The sequence below is a fragment of the Amblyomma maculatum genome, chromosome 1 (genome assembly GCF_055883805.1).
Source record: "Amblyomma maculatum isolate TAMU_Amacu chromosome 1, ASM5588380v1, whole genome shotgun sequence".
Classification (NCBI taxonomy): domain Eukaryota; kingdom Metazoa; phylum Arthropoda; class Arachnida; order Ixodida; family Ixodidae; genus Amblyomma; species Amblyomma maculatum.
The window spans coordinates 185,752,602-185,768,113 of record NC_139344.1 but is presented as its reverse complement, the minus strand read 5'-3'; the positions used below and the strand labels follow the sequence as shown (position 1 = coordinate 185,768,113).

General features: G+C 48.8%; 1 protein-coding gene across 1 annotated transcript; it reads left to right on the top strand.

Moving 5' to 3' along the window:
- Positions 1-299: 299 nt before the first annotated feature.
- On the top strand, positions 300-1,499 carry LOC146205118 (uncharacterized). The gene is made up of 4 exons (XM_084586820.1): positions 300-643; positions 724-753; positions 859-915; positions 986-1,499. The coding sequence occupies exons 1-4, from the start codon at positions 529-531 to the stop codon at positions 997-999; spliced, it is 216 nt and encodes a 71-aa protein (XP_084442946.1). The 5' UTR covers positions 300-528; the 3' UTR covers positions 1,000-1,499.
- Positions 1,500-15,512: the final 14,013 nt, after the last annotated feature.

The window sequence follows — 15,512 nt, the reverse complement described above, 5'->3', positions numbered from 1 at the left end:
TACACAGCGCATGGTGTTGGCTGACTTTTTTTTTTCAGGACTAATTATTTCATGTCGGCTAGTGCCCGAGCACGGAGGCCTAGACTTATTTTCTCTGTTATTACAATATGTTGAAAAACGTAAAAAGTAGTCGGAAGTACAAAGAAACTATATGTGTTTAGAAGATTTTAAAATAAGTGTAATTTCGGCCCTATTCTATAACCAATAAATACTAATAAAAAAAGCTCTATGAGATCTCAGATAATTTGCCAATTGTCTCAAAAGTGGCGCTTGACTCTAGACTGTTACAAAAATAAAGCTTCTATCTTTCCATCTATCCATACGTTGAGCCAAGTACACGCTTGGTTCCATGCCACGTTATGTTACCATTACCAAATAATGCCAAAACATAGTTATTTGCAGGTCGACTCACCAATTTGACGATGCCGGTCATGCTGACGGCAACGGGGAGCGAGGAGAAAAATTGTGCGCGTCTAATTTTCTTGTCGCCCCGGCCTGCACAGTGGAAGCTGTGCGTAATGCACCATTATGGCGCCAGCATTGTCTTGTAAAAATCACCATAAGGTGAATAAGTATTCCGAACCACTTCGTTACACTGATTGCAGCTGTATTTTACTTCCAGATATAGACAGCTTCACAATGAGTAAGTACAAAAAGTCGTACCTTAGACTTTTCATCTTGACAAAATGACAACAGATGCTACAATATTAACAAATTTCACAGCTGTTGACCCGAACAGCTGCAGCACCGAACGTAAGTACATTCCAGCTACTTCCCCCGATGTCCGAGAATAGCATCGAAGCCCTGCTCATATTGCACATTCATAATGTCACCCCTGCCTCATTTATTCTTCCCTAGGATGTGAGAGGTCGCATGCCACCCTCAAGACAAAACTGGGAGATTACGATGACAGCAGTACGTAGCTGCCTGGAAGAACTTGGCTGCTGGTCACAAGTACCAACAAAAACGTGTTTACATTTTTCAGGTGCCTGGATGTGAAGAAAATGTTGGCAAACCCAGATTCTTCCTTCAACTTTTGTTTGTCCCAACCGCCGAAGGCTTCTGGTGCTTTTGATGACACGGTCACTAAGCGCGTGATGGTTCATCAGGGAGGTGCTTTACCGGCTCGTGCAGAGAAGCAGCTGGCGCCGCGTTCCACTGACCACGCTGTCCTAAGGCATCGCAAGCGCCTACGAAAACGTTGCAGTGTGTGCACTCGATCGGCGCACGCAACTTGTCGACGGAAGTGGTCTGCATCTTCCTAGCATGTGTGCAAGCCGCGCTCACGTATGTGCACGCCGTCTATGCACGCTTCCTCGACCCTTCGAAGATCAGTGAGTGCGAGCTGGAGGCAGTCGGACCGCATCTGAGCACCGTTATGCAGATGCGCCTAAAGCTTCGAAAGGACCTGCCTGCTTTGTGCTCCGTACGTGCGAATGCCGTTTTTTTATTGTTTTTGTCCAGCCGCTATTTTCTGTAGTGAAGATGGAAAATAAATTGCATCCTTATTGATTTGGTTGAAAATGATTGTGTCGTCAGCGCAACTATATTTCATATTTCTCTAACGATGTTTTCTTGCTCCTCCAAGCTGGGGTGCTGCCCATAAAAGCACGTGCAGGGCTTTCTCGGTTTTATTTTCCAGGCGATGGATCGCGTACGTACTGTGCGCAAAGCGGTAGTGTTCCCAGCGCGTGTCTGTGCCCTGCACGCTTAGCGACTGTCCAATGATTGCGGTCGCCCGTGCCTAGCATAGCCCACAGCCGGTCTCAATGGGAGTGCGCGCACGTCGACACCGGCCGTGGTCAGGTACGGGCAGCCGCCGTGCGGAGCCCAAAACCTATATGACAATTATTCGCGTGCAAGATTTAGCGGAGTCAGCGTGCGTGGTCGACGCAGGCGTGGAAATGAGTGGCATGATGAAAACGCGAACTAAAACCGTTCTTCCTTATTAAGGGCAGCGAATAATAAGGCAAAGAGAGCAAAGGCAGCGCCAGCAGTTTTCCCCAAAAGGGCTTACAGCCTTCATAAGCACTTTAATAGGCGTGAATCTTTCCTACACAGCAACTCGTGCTATATCGACTGTATGGTTCCTGATTTCCCTCTATTTCTGTAGTCGTTTTCAACAAACCCTGCCCGTCTTTGCCTGACTAATTCAAAGGCGATGAGCCCTGTCTTGAAACTCAGGGAGCCGTAGGGATTTTTTTTTTTTTTTTTTTGCTGGCAGCAATATACGCATGGAGCTTCGTAGAAAATAACAATGCTCTTGCACTTACCGGAGTAGAGTGTGCGTGCATAGCACTGTCACTTTTGTGCTGAAAATGATAGCGACTGCTCTACATGGGAGGTGGTGAAGGGTGGCTGATCCTGGCCTGATGGGGCTGGGACAGGTAGGTCACCGCCGCTTGCGGCGGGGGCTCGCCTGACACATCTGTTGTAGGCCGTCATTGCACCCGCCACTGCTTCGGTGGTGGACGACGGCTGCTGTTGCGGCCCGTGTCTTTCTCTCCCTCTTCTTTCTTCTCTATTTTTTCTTCTGTCTGCACGAGGCAGCGGAGGTGGCTCTGCTACGGAGCCAGTAGCAGGCCCATGCATTTTCTTCTCCTTCTTCCTACAGCCACAACAACTGCTCTACGTGTGGGGAAACACGGCCAGTGGTGCTATGCGGCAGTCCCTTTGCTACAGATAGTCGGCACAAGCTAACTTGTCGCCTAGCGAGTGCCCTCATTCCTTGCGGGTAAGGCAGGATCCTTTGCAGCTGTTATGCTTCGCACAAGAGACGGCGGAGATAGGGCACTACGCTTCTAACTGCGCTCAGAACGTTCCTTTGTTATAGCTTGTCATACATCGATAGTCCGCTCTCCAGTTCAGGGACAAGCTGTGCAGCGGAACTTTACTGCTGCTCAAGTGCCGCATGTAGTAGGCGGCGGAAGGAGCGGGCTGCACTCAGGATGCTTCAATATATTGATGAGAAAGCATTTCTTGTCTCTGGATGAGTGGCGTCACCAGAGCGCGTCGGCAGACTTTGTGGATAGGGCCTGTCATCACAGCGCGTAACACCAAATTTGATATCTATAGTCTAATTTGAATATGTCCAACTCGATGCTGACCTCCAAATTTGGTGGGCCACCCCCAAAATTTGACCTCGTTAGAATGTGAAGAAAATTGGTATCTAACCTAATTTGAGTATGGTAAACCCATCGGTTATTTGTAGATTTAGGTGGGCCACACCAAAATTTGGTCCCTCGAGCCCCAATGTTTGGCTTTGTCCGAATTTGACCAAAATTGATGTCTATCCCAATTCAAGTACTACCATTCAGTGGTGACCTCTAAATTGGGATGGGCCACCCCCAAGTGTGACCCCTAGACTCCTCAAAATATGACTGTCACAATCTGATCAAAATCGATGTTTAACCTAATTCGAGAATGTCCAATTCAGTGGTGGCCTCCAAATTAGGATAAGCCATCTTCAAAGCTTGGCCCTCTGGATTCTCCATAATGTGACCTTGTCAGAATTTGACCAAAATGAATTTCTAACCTTATTTGAGTATCAATTAATTCAGTGCTGACTCCAAACATAGGTGGGTCACCCCAGAAATTTGGCCCCTAGACCCCTCAAATTTGACCTCGCGAAAACATGACCTGGCAACTAAGCAACGACACACTAAACAATGAAACACAGCTAAAACTCATAACGAAACTAGGCACGAAACTCGCAACGCTTTCATATTTCTGCACATAAGCAGAGTACACCCCTGTAATTTTTGTCATATCGATAGCCCCCTCTCCATGGTAGGGAAAGATATTGAGCAAAGCGTTGCTGTTGATGCACCGCACGTGGTACGCGGCAGAAGAAGAGGGCTGTGTTCTTGTTCCCTCTTCATATGTTTTCACAAAGCCCTCTGTGCCGCAGGTAGCAAACGGTGGGAGGACACTACACTCAGCATATGTCTCGTTATACCTCATCACTTCAATGACCCTCTCTCTAAGGCTGAGACGATAGTTCAGCGAGACTGCTGCTGCTCAAGTGCCACACTCAGTAGACGGCGGAAGGATGGGGCTGCACTCTGCATGTTGGTTTATTCTGTCATCAGTCGACCGTTCTCCGCCCAGCTCAAGTAACTGACGACCACTGATGGCCAGCTAATCCGCACCACGGGTGGCAACCTTATTACATCGTCGGGGCGATGAACCACTAAAAGTGAGAGTAAATGGACATGCTTGTATCCTACCAGCTTCGTGGTCATACAGAATTGCTCAGATGATGTGATTTTGGGCATGTATTTTCTTAGTGAACATCGGGCGATCATCATCGACTTTCGAGTATTGTCACGGTGCAGAAAAGCCAAGCATACGTTCAGCACCGTTGCAGGTCCGATAGCACTCATCAATGGCTTCCAAACAGCTGTGCCTATTTCAAGAGCGGATACGACGTGTCTACTAAAGAGTTGTATGAATATTGCTACAGCAGCTTACTGGGCTCAACCAGACGCCCGACACATCCGTCTAAGAAGGCTCGATCATCATCATCATCAGCCTGATTATACCCACTGCAGGGCAAAGGCCTCTCCCATATTTCTCCACTTAACCCGGTTCTGTGCTAGCTGCATCCACTTGACCCCTGCGAACTTCTTAATCTCATCCGCCCACCTAACTTTCTGCCGCCCCCTGCTACGCTTTCCTTCCCTTGGAATCCAGTTTGTTACCCTCAGCGACCATCGGTTATCCTCTCTTCGCACTACATGTCCTGCCCATGTCCATTTCTTCTTCTTAATTTCTACTAGAATGTCGATAACTTGAGTTATTTCTCTGACCCACTCTGCACGCTTTCTATCTCTTAATGTTACCCCTACCATTTTTCGTTCCATAGCCCTCCGGGTTGTCCTCAACTTAAGTAGAACTCTCTTGGTTAGCCTCCATGTTTCAGCCCCATAGGTGAGTACAGGCAAGATGCAACTGTTGTATACTCCTCTTGAGCGATACCGGTAAGCTGCTAGTCATAATCTGCGAGTACTTGCCAAATACGCTCCATCCCAATCTTATTTTTCTTGTTATTTCCTTTTCATGGTCCGGATCTGCGGTTACTACCTGTCCTAAGTAGACATATTCGCCTACTATTTCCAGTATTTCGCTACCTAATGTAAACTGCTGTTCCTTCCCGAGGCTGTTGAACATTACCTTAGTCTTCTGCATATTGATTTTCAAGCCTACCTTTCTACTTTTCCTGTCTAGGTCATCAATCATTATTTGCAGTTCATCCCCCGAATTGCTTAGCAAGGCAATGTCATCGGCAAATCGCAGATTACTGAGGTATTCTCCATCTACCCTTATCCCTAACTGCTCCCATTCCAAGTCTCTGAATACTTCTTCTAAACAAGCTGTGAATAGTACTGGGGAGATTGTGTCTCCTTGCCTAACACCTTTCTTTATGGGAATTTTGTTACTTGCTTTATGCAGAACTATGGTTGCTGTGCAGCCACTATATATATCTTCCAGCACTTTCACGTACGGCTCGTCTACCCCCCGATTTCGCAATGCCTGCATCACCGCCGAGGTTTCAACTGAGTCAAATGCTTTTTCGTAATCAATAAATGCTATGTATAAGGGCTGGTTATATTCCGAGCATTTTTCTATCACCTGATTGATGGTATGGATGTGATCGATAGTAGAGTACCGTTTCCGAAACCCTGCTTGATCCTTTGCTTGATTGCAGTCGAAGGTTGTCCTGATTCTATTAGTGATTACCTTAGTAAATACCTTATACGTAACAGACAGTAAGCTGATTGGCCTGTAATTTTTAAGGTCCTTAGAGTCCCCTTTCTTGTGAATGAGGATAATGTTTGCATTCTTCCATGGTTCCGGTACCGTCGATGACACCAGGCACTGCGTATACAGGGTGGCCAGTTTTTCTAGCACGATATCCCCCCCCCCCCGTCCTTCAGCAAATCTGTAGTTATCTGATCCTCTCCAGCTGATTTCCCCCTTTTCATAGTTTCTAGTGCTTTCTTGACCTCGTCCTTCGTCACTGGTGGAAAGTCTGACTGTTTTTCCCTACCGCCAATCTCATTACGGTCCTGACTGCTTTGGCTACTGTAGAGATCTGTATAGAACTCCTCGGCTACTTTGACTATCTTTTCCATATTAGTGATGACGTTGCCCGCCTTGTCCTTTATCGCATACATCTGGTTTTTGCCTATGCCCAATTCTTCTTACCGCTTTAAGGCTTCCCCCGTTCTTTACAGCATGCTCAATTTTCTCCATGTTATACTTCCTTATATCGGCGACCTTGCGCTTATTGATTAGCTTTGATATCTCGGCAAATTCATCTGGTCTGCTGGATTGGAAGCTTTCATACTCTGGCGTTTCTTAATCAAATCTTTCGTCTCCTTAGACAGCTTACCGGAATCCTCTCTAACTATCCTACCGCCTACTTCTACCGCGCACTCAGTAATGATATCTCTGAAATTATTGTTCCTTGCCTCTACGGTAATGTCGCCATCCTCAGTTAGAGCCGAATACCTATTCTGTTCGAAGGCTCGATCGAACATTTAAATTTAATGTTCCGCGTGATATTCCGCGTCATCAGGCATGCTTGATAAATAGACTTCGTTTAAACGTGGCTTTCACGCGCAAGTACTTACATTTAATTGGACAGATGGACTCACCGGAATGTTCAACTTGTGGCATCCCAGATACTGTGGACCATGTATTGGTGTGCCCAGAGTATGCGAACGAAAGAAATGTGCTAGCTGCTTCCTTGAAGCGTTTAGACAAGAGGCCTCTGTCGGAGGAACTGCTGCTGGGCGCTTGGCAGGACAAGGGAAAGGGCGTCCAGGCAGTGCGTGCTCTTTGCCGTTATTTGAGCGCCAGCGGACTTGATTCGCGCTTGTAAAGCAAGCTGCTGTGTCTGTATATATATTTCATATGCCCTCTCCCACATCGTCACCCATCATCCTTCTTTCTTCTCTCCTTCCCCTTCCCCAGTGCAGAGTAGCAGGCCAGATTTGAATTATTCGGGCCAACCTCTCTGCCTTTTCCTTTCAATAAATCCATCTATGTATCTACCGATAGCACGCGTGTCCTCTTTCTAAAAACATCCTCTTCTTCGGGTGCCATCTAATGACACCTGGCGGCATTATTCCCCTCCTCCCCCCCTCCGAAAAAAAGATAAGCAAGCACTAGTGAGAGTCAAACGTGCTGGTGCAGGTGAGACGAAACAAATCACCAAAACTCAAAATGCAAGCGCCGGTCGTCACTGCGCGAAGTAGGGCTTCATGCGGAGCACGTGCACTACCTCAGGTTGACGGCATGGACTGTGCACGGTGCCGTCGGGGAGAACTTTGTAAGTTGCATCAGAGAGACGGCGAAGCACTTTGTAGGGCACAGCGGTCCACTCCCACACATGGTCATTGGGGTGGTACTAGACATGTCGATGGCGCTGGTTATAGCGACGTGCATCGGTCGCCTGGGCAAATTGGCGGGCATCCTCTGCGTACTAAATTCCTCGGCGTGCGGCGTGAGCGGCCGGTCTTCGGTTGCACATGGGAGCATGGCATCCAGCACGGTTTGTACGCCACAGTCATAGACGAGGCGAAACGGCGCAAAGCGAGTGTTTTCCTGTAGGGCCATGTTATAAGAAAATCTTAAGTACGGGAGAATTTTGCCCCACGTTTTATCTTGGACATCGACGTACAGGTGCGGACATAAGTAAACGGAGCACGCTTTTCCGTTCAAATTAAAATCACGCCTTCTGCACTGAACATAAGAAAAAAATATTTGTCCAAGTAAAAGGGTACTGGCGTCTACTACCTGTTCGCACATATCACGACTGCCAGTTTGCATTACGCAATACGTGAAAAATGTTAGAAGCAAATAGCTTGTTCCGTTTACTTTTGTCCGCGGGGGTACATTGCCAGCATGTCCTCTATGGTTTTGTTTAGTCGTTTCGTGAGCCCATTTGACAGCGGGTGGTAGCCAGTAGTTTTCCGATAGCACGTAACTCATCTGGAATACCTCAATCAGGAGCTGCTCTGTGAAAGCCGGGACTCGATCTGTGATGACGTAGGATGGGGTGCCGTGCCGAAAAACAATCTGGTGCATTAAGAATTGATTTCAGACGACGTTCCTAGCGGTAAAGCTTCTCCGCACAGCGCGTTAGTCTGTCGCTACTACAATCCACTTATTACCAGCCGACGATAATGAGAATGAGCCGAGAAGATTCACACCGACTTGGTCAAAAGGGTTCCGGGGCGGTGCAAGTGGTTGGAGCAGACTGTCTTTAACTGTAGGGGACTTGTGGCACTGGCGTTCGCGGCAACCTCGGACAAAGCGGTGTATGGTCACTGAAAGTTTGGGTCAATAATAGGATTGACTCACTCTTGCTAGAGTGCGCGCAAACCCCAAGTGGCAAGATATTGACTCATCATGACAGGCAACAAGGATGTTGTCTCGGAGATATGACTGCACGACAAGAGGGTAGACTTGGCCAACACTGCTCGAGTTTTTCGTGTACAAGATGCCATTGCGCATACAAAACGATGAAAGGTTCCGGGAGAACTGTCGGTGTCTGTCGGAAGCGCGGCCTAGATGGTCAATTACAGGTCGTCGGTCCGCGTCAGCTTGTTGCCTTGCTTTAAGGTCAGTATCGCTGATTATACACCGAGGAAGCGACTGTCGTTCTCGGGGTTCTCGTCCGCTAACTCGACAGGTGCGCGCGAGAGCGTCTGCGTCTTCACGCTTCCGGCCAGATTTGTATGCAATCGCATAGTTCCTGTAAGCGGAGGCTCCATCGTGCTAGGCGGCAGGTCGGGTCCCGAAGGTTGGCCAGCCAGCACAAGTAATTATGGTCGGTAACCACTTTGTATGATCGGTGCTGACGATCAAATCAGTCGATATTGTCGACCATAAACCCTGACTGCTCATTGGAGGGTCAAATTCTAAAGTTAAAGCTCAGCTACTTTGGTCATCTGATGAGAAGAGAGGAGTCGCTGGAGAAAGATTTGATGTTGGGAAAGGTTGAGGGTCGCCGGAGAAGGGGTAGGCAGCGAACGCGATAGTTGGATGGCATGCTCGAGGCGCTGCAGATGAAGTTATGTGATGTTAGGAAGATAGTGAGAGAGCGGAAAGCGTGGCGTGACATGGTCCATAGGGTCACGAAGAGTCGGACACGACTGAACGACTGAACTGAACTGAACCACTTTGAAATGGCGGCAGCCGTAGATGTAAGGGCGAAATTTCATCGTAGCCCACATGACCGCAAGGCACTAATTTTCCGATGTCGAGTAAATTTCAGCATGCGAGAGAGTGCGACTCGCATAAGCGGTCACCCGTTCGACGCCGTCTTAGTGCTCGACGAGGACAGCTCCAAGACCGATGTTGCTGGCGTCGGTATGGATTTCAGTGTCGGCGTCCTCATCAAAGTGAGCCAGCACAGGAGTAGTTTGTAGCAGTCGGCGCAGTTCTACAAAAGCCTCTTGCTGCTCCTCAGTCCACACAAACAGCATATCGGTGCGCCTTAAATGAGGGGTTCGGCAACCTTGAAGAAATCGGCGATAAATCGTCGGTAGTAGGCGCACAAAGCCAGGAAGCGTTTGAGTGCTTTCCTTGTAGCAGGAACGGGAAAGCCGGCTACGGCGGCAGTTTTGTCGGGACTTGAGTTGCTCGTATCCGAATTGACATTTTTTCAGGCTTGAGCATTAAATTGGCCGAGCACAGAGCATCTAACGGTGTTCGGAGGCGCTGCAGATGTTGTTCGAAGATCAATGTAGCGGAATTACGCAGCGTTCTGGGCATGACAAACCATTTGGGGCGCTTCTTGCCGCACTTGGCTCACACTACCGCTCCTTTGGGCGAGCTTCTGCGTAAAGATAGGGCCTGGATATGGGCCCCAGCGCAGAATGCTGCGTTCGAAAGTGTGAAATATCTAATCTGCTCTGCAAAATGCATGGCTTTATACGACCCTCGCCTTCCTATGATTCTTTCGGCAGATGCTTCGTCTTTTGGCCTGGGCGCAGTCCTTTAATTCCCAAACGCAACGTAACGGTGAGCGACGCCCGGTAGCATTCGCCTCGCGTTTCCTCACGAAAACCGAGGAGCGCTATGAGGCGTTAGCCCTGACTTGGGCTACCGAAAGATTCGATGAATACCTCAGAGGTCTGGACGTACAGAGTCATCTACTTCTAGCTATAACACGGTCACTGCTTTCAAAGCAACTTTGCATACGACACGGACGCTTATCGAAGAAAAGTCATACAAGCACAGAAGGGCGCGGAGGTGGTGCTTCACATGGGCTGTCACTCAGCTTTATGGTTTGGCCGGGTAGGACGCAATGACTCTTTTAAGGTAGTCATCGTGTTATAGCTAGAAGTGGACGAGGCTGTACACTTCGAAACGGACCACAAGCCACTTGTTTCATTACTAGGAAAAATGTCCGTTGATATGGTCCCGCCAAGAATTCAGCGGTTCAAATTGCGGCTCAAGCGCTATCGTTTTGAGGTAGTCCATGCTCCGGGAAAACGCTTAGTCACTGCGGACGCTCTTTCGCGAGCGCTAATTACTGGAGACAAGCGAATAGCCGGAGAATTGACTGTGTCTGAAGTTTCTTCCTATGCAAAATCGCGCATTGAGGGACTTGAAACCGCAGATTTTTTTTTTTTTAAAGAGTGAGAAAGGCTCAAGAAACTGATGCAGTTTGCAAAGGCCTCCGACTGTTGTGTCGCCACGGCTGGCCAGGAAAACCGAAGCTTCCTTCCCATCTCGCCTCTTATTGGCAAGAGCGCGCCTTTATAGTTCAAGGCAACGGGTTGCTTTTAAAAGGAACCAGATTCGTAGTACCTCAGTCCCTCGGAAAAGAAGTGCTAGAAAAGTTGCACGACGGGCATCAAGGCATTTCTAGAAGCCGAGCATTGGCTAGAGTTGGTTTGGTGGCCAGGCCTTAGCGAACAACTTGTGCAGCAGGTGAAAGACTGTTAAACTTGCGCGCTATGTGCTACTCAGAATGCAGAGCCGTTGATGCCCACTGCTACTCAGAATTTTTCATGGGAGAGAGTTGGTGTTGACTTGCGTGTTATCAACAATCGCCACTATTTGTTGCTGGTCGATTATCTGTCTTGCTGCCCGGAAATTGCGCTTCTCGCATCAACTACAGCTGTAACTGTTATAGAAAGGATGAAGAGCATTTTTGCTCATCATGATATTCCGGAGACGGTAGTGACAGATAATGAACCGCAACTTTCATGCTGCAAGTTTGAACGTTTTGCAGTTGAATATGGTTTCCGTCACGTGACTGTAAGCCCAAGGCACCCGTAAGCTAATGGGGAAGTGGAAAGGATGGTGAAAACAATCAAGCACTTGTACTTAAATCGAAAGACCTCTACCTCGCACTTCTCGAATACAGGGTGACACCAGGAGTGCTGGGCTACACCTGCAGAAATCCTGATGGGTCGACGCCTTAGGACAAGCGTACCGATGGCACCTCAGCTGTGGGGCCCAGCAGAAAGAATGACTAATGTTACAGCTAAGGATCATTCGAATCGAAAATCGCAAGCGCGTTGCAACAAACGTTTTCGTGCTAGGGATCTCGTTTGGTAGGAGGTCGGTGATCCTCGGTTCAAAACTTGTTAACCAGGGCCACTGTAGGTAGTGCTGCAGCTACCCCACGGTCCTTCGTAGTACGCACAGAACAATGTACTCTGCTGCGCCGTAATGGACGAATGTTAAACCGCTTGCCTATTTTTCGGAAAGCAGAAAGAAGTTATGAGTTCCCCAATGAACATGGTCAGCAGCAGCCAGGTGAGTCAGTCAGGGACGCGCCTGCCAGTGTAAACAGCTGTCCGGCCGAGGCAAACGCCGAATACCACGTGCCTTCGGCAACAGTCACGGTGATCAGGTCGGGAAGAGAAGTTCACCCTCCCGTTCGCTGAGGATATGATGAGTGGTTTTGGGTATGCGCACACACTTGGTCTGAGCCATGCGGTTTTTTTTTTTTTTTTAACAGAACAAAGCTGTCTCTTAATTGTTGTAAAGTTAGTAAATTTGCCTGTGGAGTAGTTAGTGCTTCAAATGTGTGATAACGGGATTTTTGACGTCCAAAAAGGGGGATGTGCTGACATACGCCTGTATTCGAGTCACGTGACAACAGTGACGTGATCGTGCCTGTATTATTTAGCTGCAATAAACAGACGGGCGTCTTTCGCTCTAGGCTTGCACTTGGACCTCGCTGCTTGTCGATGAGTCTCCGCTCCGTTGGAACGCTCAAGCTGATAGCGGCCGGACACCGCTACGACATCGTTGTGTTCTCTAACTGAAGACTACCTGATAAGGCTTCGGACAGTGCTCCACGCAATCAAGTTGTCAGGGTTAACGTTGAAAGCAAAGGAGTGTCCTTGGCCTAAGAGCTGTTGTTTCTGGGTCACATCGTACACAAGGAGGGAGTTCGCCCCGACCCACAAAAAACAGCTGTGATCACCAGTTCCCACAGCCCGGTGACAAGCTGTGCGCCGATTCCTATAGTACTATGTGCGTATTACCAACGATTCAAGAACTTTCAGAGCCTTGCCGAACCTTTGATGCAGCTTACAAAGGCAGACGTGCCATTTTTGTGGAAAGCACTGCATGTAGAAGCCTTCGAGGAACTTAAGCGCCTGTCTTTGTACACTTTGATGAAAACTCCGACATAAATTTATACCGACGCAGCACGTAGGTCCAGGCGCCGTCCTTGTTCAGAGTAATGCCGGAGTGCAAAACGTTATTGCTTACGCTAGCAGGTCCCTCTCAAAGGCCGAAGACAATTACTCGGCGACAAAGAATTAAGGAATGCGATCATCTGGGCCACGTAGAAGTTCCGTCGGTAGCTATATACGGTCGAACATTCACGGTGGTAAGCGACCAATCGCCATGCACTCTGCTGGCTCACCAATCTGAGACCCTTCGGCCAGCTTTCATGACGACGCTTACGTCTCAAAGTATTCGACATCACAGTGATCTACAAGTCTGGCTGCAAGCATTCCGACGCAGACTGCGTGTCACGGCCCCTGCTGATGCGCCCTCGAAGGAAGACGACGACGCCGCGTCGCCTAGGGACCGGTAAGCACTAGCAGTTTTGCACAGCAGCAGCGCTGACCCTGACCTGAAATCCCTAGAGGATACCTAGAAGGCAAGACCGCTTCTCGTCCTGCTATGTCCAGGCGTCAGTTGTCCTTAGCGTTGCACAACGACGTCCTCGTGATTTTCGCACCCAATAGGACCACATACCTCCATGTCATGCATATATGAAACTCCGAAAGAAAATTTTGCAGGCTTTCCACAATGAGCCGACAGCAGAACATCTCGGGATGATACGCACGTTAGTCCAAGAGAAGTATTATTGGTCGCAGTTACCTGCCGATGTTGCACATTACGTGAAAGTGTGCCTTGTCAGCGACGCAAGATGCCTCCGATCAGACCTGCTGTGCTTTTCAACTTGGAATTGATCTCCTCGGCCCCTTTCCGACTTCATCTACGGGTAGCAAGTGGGTCATCGTGGCCACCTATTACCTTATCACCTACGCCGAAGCAAAAGCACTGCTTAATGATACCGCAGAAGTTTTTCGTCGAGCCTTCTCCTGTGACACGGCACCCCCGAAGTGCTGATCACGGACAGGGCAACAGCATTTACAGCGGAGCTCACTCAAGTCATCTTGAACTACAGACGGACAAGCCACCGGAGGTCGACCGCCAACCACCCGCAGACAAATGGTTTTACAGAGCGTCATGTTACCAAGTGTGGGTTTGGACGCCAATTGAGTGAAAAGCTTTATCGGCGGTACTTCGGCCCGTACAGTCATTAGACGCATCGGACAACTTGACTAGTCAAGTCATCCCCGAGAGCACGACCGCATCCCAGCGGCGCCGGGCAGCGTATTTGGGTTTGCTCGGGACGGTGGCTCCGCTGGTCAAGTCCGCCAGCTGGACACTCATTCGTCGACGGCAACACGGGTTCGGATGGAATAACAAATTTCCGGCATAAAAACAAAAAAAAAGAAACGCTAAATTAGTTTCACAAAAGCGCACGAAACAACACACGCCATCGGTTAAAAACACGGAAATCGCTGGACAAGTCAGCCAGCTGGAGCGGCGTGCTACCGCGGCCGACATGACGCCCATTGAAAAACCAAACGCTTTGAATCGGAGGTCCTCCATGGCTCGACTCTCTCAAGCGCGCGCCGCCTCGCGGCGGCCGACATGAACGCCCATTGAAAAAGCATGGCCTCCGGAAAAAGCATACGCCTTGAATCGCTGGGCCGCTCGGCTCGGCTCTCTCAAGCTTCTTGCGCCGCCTCTGGGGTGGTAGATGCTAGTCGGAACAGCCGACTTTCTTCGTCTCTTCTGTCATTTTCTCTCGTGGAGCCACCCTCCCGAGCAAACCCAAATACGCCGCCGGGCACGCTTAGAAATCGTGCGTGTTGTGCCACACGGGCGCCTAGTTTTTCGCCTCCATCGAAAAACGGTCGCCAAGGCCGGGATTCAATCCCGCATCCTTGGGCACCATAGTCGAGTGCCCTAATCACTGCACCACCGAGGCGGGGCTGGTGTGGTCGTTGAGAACTACTTGCAACATTGACACAAGCATCTGGGCTTAAGGTTGAAGTACAAGTGTCCTGCCTAATACCATACCAAGTGTGGAGGAGACTTATTTGGATTTTCATGTGTCATACTCGATGCTGTTCAGGTTTAGCCGACTGAGTGAATTGAAATTTCGTCACGTAATGTAAAAATTACCTTGGCGATAACGTAAGGGCCAAACACAGAGAAAATGTTCAATCAGGGGATATGTTAAACATGGCTAATAATTAATGTGCATTACCTTCCTAACACTGTTCCTAGTTGGAGCAAATCCTTTTTCCAATAAAGAGGAGCCACTTTTTACACATGCTGCCATGCTTCCTCAGTAGAATCATAGATATTGCAAAGCCGTTTTGAGATTATCTGCTACAGTTATCTCATGAATGTACTGCAAAGCGGTAGTACAGTGTAGAAAGTACTGCAGGAACGTACGCTGCAGTGAGCTTAGAGAGACAGTACTCTATAGCAAGGTCAATGAAAGTTGTGTACGTTTACAAGGGCACAGGAGGTGGAAAACCAACAGTACCCCTGTTAGCAAGAGTAAAAATGGTTTGCGTAAAAGGGGGTGAGGAGATCTTGCTGGGATGCAAAGTTCAGACATGTCGAGACTTTCAAATCAAAGGGCTTTAAGGTAGCCACACAAGGATGAGCGGCATACTCAACTTTTACTTGCGATAGTACAACCCTGCAGCCACTACAGCCATACCCTTAACATGGGTATATCGCCATGCTCCAAAGCCTGCAGCAAACAGCCCAACTCCCATGCAGTGTGAGCCCCCTAGCAATTTAGCAATGATGAACGTCAAGCCCAAAGCTTTCATTGAGCGGCCGTAGAGCAAGCATGAAAAATCAAACCATGATAGAAAGCGACAAGAGCGGGAGGCAGATGCAAAGGAATCAATCAGACTCCCAGG

Excerpts from the sequence above, each read along its gene's own strand:
- LOC146205118 (XM_084586820.1), top strand. The coding sequence starts at position 529 with ATGGCGCCAGCATTGTCTTGTAAAAATCACCATAAGGTGAATAAGTAT. Across the intron at positions 644-723 it reads TATAGACAGCTTCACAATGA|CTGTTGACCCGAACAGCTGC; the intron begins GTAAGTACAAAA and ends CAAATTTCACAG. Across the intron at positions 754-858 it reads GAACAGCTGCAGCACCGAAC|GATGTGAGAGGTCGCATGCC; the intron begins GTAAGTACATTC and ends ATTCTTCCCTAG.